Source organism: Neomonachus schauinslandi, chromosome 16 (assembly GCF_002201575.2).
Source record: "Neomonachus schauinslandi chromosome 16, ASM220157v2, whole genome shotgun sequence".
Lineage (NCBI taxonomy): Eukaryota > Metazoa > Chordata > Mammalia > Carnivora > Phocidae > Neomonachus > Neomonachus schauinslandi.
This window is the reverse complement of record NC_058418.1, coordinates 52,619,711-52,627,498: the sequence shown is the minus strand read 5'-3', so window position 1 is coordinate 52,627,498 and position 7,788 is coordinate 52,619,711. Positions and strand designations below refer to the sequence as shown.

Below are 7,788 nucleotides of genomic sequence, written 5' to 3'. Positions count from 1 at the left end.
GAGGGCAGCATGAAAGCTCCTCAGAAATCCGAACAGAATTCTTGGTGGGTGCTCTAGAAACATTTGCTGATTAAGCCCAGAGCAGCTTTTCTGCACTAATCAGAGTCTCCTCTCTCCCTGGCTCCACAAAGGCTCACGGACATGAGGGGCAGCCACAGAACAAGGCAGTCTTACCTTCCCCCTGCCCCAAACCAGGTGCTTTTTAAGGGGGTTCCAGTGCCTTTTAAATCCATGCCAAGTGCCACCTCATTCTTTCCCCAGATAATCGATTGTCCTCATCTGACCACAAGAGGCCCCTCTGGAATCAAGCAGGCCAGCAAGAAGGTAATACTGCAGTATTTTTAGCACTCCTTGGAAATCTTTTTGGTTTGGTACAATGAAGTAGGAATGCACCAGATGGAACCCCAACGGACCAAGGCAGCTAAAGAATTTCTCTGAAAACCTAACTTACTACCATGAGGAATGAGGCGTCAGGGCAAACACAGCCCTATCGCTACCAGGTCAATGTAAGGATGTGCTTCCTGTAAATGGCACCGTCAAAGCATCGTTGAAGTGGCAACATAACCAGACACTTCAGTACAGAGAGTATACCATCCATCATCGTCCAAAGACTTGTTTTTGGTTGCCGCAGTTTGAGGAAGGCCTACTGTTAGCTATCAATTCCTCACAGCAATGAAAATAAAGAACTGATGAAATAAACAATGAATTTAAAAATTTCTTAGGCCAAATCTTTATAGTCTACCGGCTACACTAGTTGGCAGACACTGTTCTTAATCCCACTAAAGAAATGCAAACACCAAGTAAAACTTACTACCAACTACAACCCTGTGAATATTTACACCCAACATGAGTTTAACACAATAGTATAAACTGAAGGGCCACAGGCTCAAGAATTTATCTGAAGCACCAGGAAACAGTAATAATATATGTAGTCTCGAACTACAATTGAAAAAGTAAACATATATAAACACACTTACCAAGTCACATAACACACACACATTCTCTCCCTCTCTCACACTTTTCCCTCCGGCAGGATACAAGCACCCTCACACACTCACAAAAAACACTTCATTTTAAATTAAACACTTACCTCTTCGAAAACTCTATATTTGGATGTATTAAACAAACAAACAAACAAGCCTACTTTAGACTGTAGCCTAGGAGAGATCCTTTAAATATTCACTGACTAACCTGAGACAACTTTCCTTCTGTTGGTGGGATAATGAAAATACATTGCACGTCCCCCAAAGGTATTTTATTTAAAATTTTAAGATCTACCCTCAACTGCCAATTCCAACCTACGCCTGGTAAAAGTGCCTTATGAAAAAGAAGTATTAAAAATTTATCAAGAAAAGATGTTTCAAGCATAAGCGGAATGTTAAAACAAACCTGCATGAAATGAGTTAAAATTTATTTCACAATACTGAAGTGTCATTTACAAAAAAAATTAATTTTGGAACATAATAAAATTAAATATATTTCTACACTTCGACATAATATTTTAATATATATAGTATATATATGAAAATAACAGCTTGGCACTTAGCTTAATCCTGTTGGTTATAGCATCCCATATTATGTGGCAAATTTATTTTAAAAAATATTACCTAATTTCTGCAGCTACCGTGTCAATTAACTGAATAAAAAACTAAAAAAGAATAACTGTTTTTATAAAATGAATTTACCAAGTCATGCAGGCACTGAAAATATTGCAATAGGGACCCATTCACTCCTAACCAATGAATTGTCTCCTTGGAGAGGCCTGGCGTAGACTGAGAAGAATTTTAAACTTCAGAAATGAAAGAGAGAGAGTTGCTGACTGTCATGGCTTTCATCGGACATCAGTCACTGCTTTAATGCACCTCAGCTGCAACTTCTGAAGGCCAAGGTTCTGTTTGGTACAGGGTATGATACCAAAGAAAATTCACTTTTTCAGCAATTTGTTTCCCCTAAAAAATGAATATCTAATTGGAAAAAGAAGTTTGCTTTCTTTGCGGTGGCCACGTGGCTTGCTTTGATAAAAAGATATCCCAGGAATCACTGGGAAGGTCTGCAGACTACAGCTGACTGGTACACAATACACAGGAAAAAAGGTCAGCTTTGCTTTATATATGAATGTCTGGCAAATCTGGCCCAGTGCCTCTGATACAGAAGATAAACACCGCCTGCCTTCTTTTACCAGGAACTTCTGCCACACACAATGTTCTTTAGAACCCCCACAGGCAAGGCTTCTTCCAGCAGCTTTTATAGCATTGCATTGACTCCTAATAGGTGTAGGAATAAAAACTGCAGTTGGGGGTTATCCTTTCTTCTGTTCATGGGTGGGGAAACGTAAGTGATATTTCATATGCATGTTGTTAATAGCATAAAGCATTCCATCTAGGAAGTTTCCACAAGAAACTCCTATTCTCAAATTTATAACCAAAGGATACATTTATACATTTATTAATCATTAAGACAAAATACTGCTTCTTACAGCCATTTACCAAGAGGGGGGAAAAAAAAAAGCTGTAGAAAACAATTAGAAATGAAGAGCTCTGTATTAAATTGATTAGAAATCTGATATTGCATAAAATTCAAATTACGACATCATCAAGCACTGTGAAGTCCCTGATTGCACACTAAGGTGGCATAATTTGAATGGAAAACAAAGTATCTTACACGATAAGTGCTACTAATGACAGACTTTCACCCCCAACAGGAAGTGGGGTAGCATGGGGTGACATGGGAGTGTGGGAGAGGGGTGGAGGGTGGAGAAGAGATGAATTTGCTCTACTATGAACAGAATGAAATTAAGTTGAGGTAGTTTATTCTACCAGCCAAACTTTACTTATAACTTAATTTGTCTAAAACTCTTGCTAGAGAACGGCATTGAGAAAATTCTGCTACAAAGACTAGATACTTAATGCAGGTGCACATTCTAAGACAAGTTTTCAATCCTTAACAGTAGTAAACAAGACTTTGTGTGCTTTCGGACAGAAGGATATTTTTGATCCCTATATAATATTTTGTCTGGACAGTTTTTGTAGCCATGGCAGACCTTTATGATTTGTCTGACGTAGGTCTTTCTTCTAGAAAATTTACTCCGCTTCATAACCTCATGTTTATAAAATGGTTCTGATTATTTGCAAGGAGGAATGGCACTGTATGAGAGCCTTCACAACCCCAGAAATCATGGCATGATGTATATGAATTAACACAGAAGTTAGCAACTTCCCTTCAATTCACACGAGGGCTACAACCTGACTCATGGATTTATTGAACCTTTAGATGACTAAGATAGAATGTCATAAAAGAGAAATTTTATCTTAGTTTCAATTCATGATAATATAGTTTAAAAAAGATTCTTCGGACACAGTACTAGTAGCAAATGGACACTAACTGGCATACAGTCCAATCTAACATTTTAGGCACAAACCTTATTTGTCGGACAGGGTTGGGCATGGTATTTCCTTCCAAGTGCAGCAGAAAAGCAATCTTGGTATGTCTGGATATGTGGATTTGCATATACGGATTTTTGTTTGTTGACCAAAGTCAGGTACTTGAACACAGCAGTCACTCAAACATGCGTTCCCTTCAAGGAAGATGAACCTTAGGATTTTAACTTCAATATTTTACATGATACCGATTCCCACTTCCCTTCCCCCTTTGACATGGACTAGCCTCCGTCTGTCTGCAGACACATCTCCCTGGAGGAACGGGTTCCTCCCTTTCAACAGTTACGGGTTCTCCCAAACGAGAGCGGAAGCTCAGGCTTCTAAGCATTACAGTAAGACCACCAGAGTTACCATACAAAGCCGGGCACACAGCAAGTTTCGGCTGCCACCTCTGTTCCCCTCGCAGAAAGCCGTGTTATGGTGCGCTTGGTCAGGAGCTCTGCTTCTGCTCTGCCTCCTCCTCAAGGTGAATGAACACGGATACGGAATAAGCCCTGCTGGAGCTGCAGGCGGAAGAGCTTGCAGTTTGCAATGCGTAAGGCTGCACACCCGGTGCGGCGAAGGTCAGACGGAAGAAGTGGTTTCGTGTGGTGCCAGGTTCCTGTGCTTCTTTTAAACTCACGCACGTAGTCGTAATTGGTACCTAGACCGCGAGAAGCAGCACAGATGATACAACGTGCCTTGGAGTCACCAGGAAACAGATCCAGCAGAATCACCACAACGTTCTTACCTGTATCAAGATCTCCGATAACATAAATACTGGCTCCTATGGGTACAGCTCCATAAACAAAAGAGGAACTGGCGGGGATGCATAAGTTCTGGTCGTTAAGATAGATCCACCTGAAAGTGAACACATGGGCAAAACCAAGGAAGTCAAGAGGTCGCCAAGGTCTAGGGAGACAGCACGACTCGGTGAGCCACCAGTCCCAGGCACTGCGCCAGTTCAGCTCACCCCGCATCCCCATTGCCGGGTAACTGCTGAGTTCCTTCCTGTCACTACGGATACTAGTTTTGCCTGCTCTAGAATGTCACCTACATTGAAACGTAAAGAGCATGCACTTTTCAATCTGCTTCTTTTGCTCAGTACAGTGTTCCTGAGATTCATCTACACTGTTGCTTGCATCAATAATTCGTTTCTTTTTAAGTGGTATTCCATTGTATGGAGACACCAGAATTGGTTTATCCATTCACCTGCTCACGTTCATCCGGGTAATTGCCAGTGTGTGGCTATGGTGAATAAAGCCGTTGTGGACATTGGAGTGCAAATCTTCTTTGTGGATATTATGTCACAGAATTGACTGGCTATGTGGTTTAAGATACATTCCACTCAGTAAGAAAATGCCACACTGTTTTCCAAAGTGTTGTGCCATTCTGCATTCCAATTAGCAACATCAGGGAATTCCAACGGCTAGGCATTACCACCTGCCCTCACTACTGTCGGTCTTTCTGAGTGTAGCCGTGTTAGTGGTGGGCGCTTCCCTGAGAAGAAGCATGCTGGCTATCTCCGTGTGCGCTCACTGACCATTTTACCCATCTTCTTTTGTGAAACATCTGCTCAAAGAGTTGCTCATTTTTTAAATTGGGTTTTTTGTCTTCCTACTGAATTGTAAGATTCTTTGTATTCTGGGGATACAAGTCCTTTGTTAGATACATATATCATGAATATTTTCCCCAGCTTGTCGATTATCTTTTCATTTTCTTAATGGAGCCTTCTGAAGAACAGTTCTTAATTTTGACGAATTCCAGTTTTGTTTTGTTTTGTTTTGTTTTTTAAATAGTTCATGCTTTCTGTGTCCTTCTAGGAAATCCCTGCCTATTCCAAGGTTGCAAAGGTTTTCCTCCCTATGCTCTTTTCTGGAGATTTCATAGTTTCGGCTTTTACATTCAGGTCTTACAATATATTTTCAAGTTGAATTTTGGGTATAGTATGAGGTAGAAGTTCATTTTTCTTCCATACAGATATCTAGTTGCTCCAGCATCATTTGCTGAAAAGATGTTTCTTTCCTCACTAAATTGCCTTGGCACTTCTGTTGAAAATCAATTTAATAACCACAAAAAGGATCCAGGGCTCCACAAAGAGGTGGCCAATTCCCCAGCTGAGAGAGAAAATATAAGACAAGTCTGGAGCATTTGTGCTGCCACATAGGAAGTGCTTAAAGAAGGGTGGGGTGTGTCCACAGGACATGGTTCTAATAGGAAGGTGTTCCCAATGGCCGAAGCTGGAACAAGTGAGCAGCAAAATAAATAATGATAGTACTGGATTTCTAACTCAGAGAATAAAATAAATATCCGTGAGTCCATACTGACACAAATAAGTAACGGAATATGTTAAAAAAAAAAAAAAGGAGGGGGAGAAGGGACAGGTCTTCTCTTTACAGAGTTCCAGTTAACAAATGTAGACAGAACGAGGGAAAGAGAAAGATCAGCATTAGGAGACCACCACAGTTCTAGTGACTGCAGGCGGGTCCACTGATGGAAGCATAATCAGTGGTTAAAGTTTGAGAAGAAATGGTGTATTTGCATATTCTCAATCATCTCCTCCAAGATATTTGTTAATTAAAAGGAAAGAACAGCAACTTTACAGTGGAAAAACCCAACAGACCCCACCTTAACCAGGTAATCAAGGTTAGCATCACCAATAATAAGACATGGAGACAGCACATCCTCCTGGAAGGGGGGGGCATCACCTCCATGGTGTTCCTGCCAAAAATGCTTAACCTCAGCCTAATCATGAGAAATCATCAGACAAAGCCAAATGAAGAGATACCCTATAAAAACACGGACCAGTCATCTTCAGGAATATCACAGTCATGAAAGGCAGCGAAAGACCAAGGAAACATCACAGGTTAAAAAAGACTAAAGAAACACAACTCAGTGTGTGGTTGGATCCCGCATGGCATCCCAGAGCAAAGGGAAAGGAGAGATTATTGGACGAGCTGGTAAAATTCGAATAAAGACTGTAGTTTACTTAATAATACTGTACCAACAAAAATACCTTGGTTTTGATAGCTGTATAATGGTTATGTAAGATGTTAACACGAAGAAAAGCTGGGTAAATGGCTTAATGGGGACTTTATTTTTACAACTTTAAGTGTAAAATTATTTCAAAATTGAAGTGGTTTTTGTTTAAAAAACAACCACCACAACAACTGTAGATTCTGCTATATAAGAACGTTTACTTAAGGTAATTGGACCAAACAATTTCCTGTCAGTAGCTAACGACGCAGCTGGGGTATAGCAGCCCTCAATCAGACTTTGGGAATGGATCTAAACCCTTCAGAACTACCAACGTCCAGGCCTACACTCCTTAGTGGAACAGACAGCGTGTGGACGTTATTCCTTTGTCTCTAACTCTGTCATGAAGCGCCCAAGAAGCCAGCGGCTTAGATCTAGTGCATCCGGATGTTAAATACAAATGTGGAACTCTATGACTAAGAACAGCACTTTTATTTCAAAGAACTCTTCCCAGATTGTTGTAAAGCAGCAGCTTCCATATTTTGAATTCTAAGCAAAATGATCTGTCCAAGATCACATAACGACTCAGAGGCATGGCTAATGGACGGCTGCCACAGTCGAATACCTGCACTCAACATTTGATTCCTCTTCCACCTGAATGCTGACCGGTATCCAGCAGTTTGCTGCAACTGGGAATAGTTTGGCTCTTGGTGTCAAAATGTCTCTAAGAAATAGGGGAAGAAAACATTCAAGAGCTCTCACTGAAAAGTAAAAATAGGGACCTGAATGGGCCTTGAAAGAAAATCTTTGAAAACGTCCAACTACAATAACTGGCTTATTCACATTTTATGTCTTCAGGGCTAAACCTAAATATGTAAACCTTGACATTTAAATTCTTCCCAGGTTCTGAATCAAACGAAGCCGATGAGCGTCCCCAGGTCTCATTTGCTGCTGAACCCTACACCCAGGCCCAGCCCCAGTGGAGAGGCACACAACTCTTCTGGGCAAATCCATAACGGGGCCATGTGTATGCTCACGAGGGTAACTGCCACTTCTAAATGAGCATCTATGACTAGACTGTTTACTGAAAAGCCTATCAGAATACAACAATATTTTGGCATAATTTTGTAGAGTTGAGAATCTCATATTATTCCTCCCTGGAATAATTAAACAAAGCTCAAGAAATCGGGCTATGTAGATGATCTACCAAATTTGGTCCAAAGCAGATCAATGACTCAGAGTTCCTGGGTTTCAGAAATAATCCTAGGTGATCTATTTCATATAATGCTGAGGCTTCAAATGAAATGAAACATAAAAACTGAATTGCAGCATGTATTTAGCTGCTGCTTTTAAAACAGGTATAAAAGGCATATTGTTTTGCCTTCTTTCTCTGCCA

At 40.6% G+C, this 7,788-nt stretch overlaps 1 protein-coding gene across 3 annotated transcripts in view; it reads right to left on the bottom strand.

Annotated features, from left to right (window-relative positions):
- Window positions 1-1,482: 1,482 nt before the first annotated feature.
- GAN (gigaxonin) overlaps window positions 1,483-7,788 on the bottom strand; it is a 50,964-nt gene continuing 44,658 nt past the window's right edge. For all 3 annotated transcript variants that reach the window (XM_044911306.1, XM_021705697.2, XM_044911307.1), the window contains exons 10-11: window positions 4,168-4,277; window positions 1,483-4,080 (exon numbers count right to left, since the gene is read on the bottom strand). In XM_044911306.1, coding sequence (XP_044767241.1) covers window positions 3,899-4,080; window positions 4,168-4,277 — 292 coding nt within the window. In that variant the 3' untranslated portion in view covers window positions 1,483-3,898. The remainder of the gene's footprint in view (window positions 4,081-4,167; window positions 4,278-7,788) is intronic.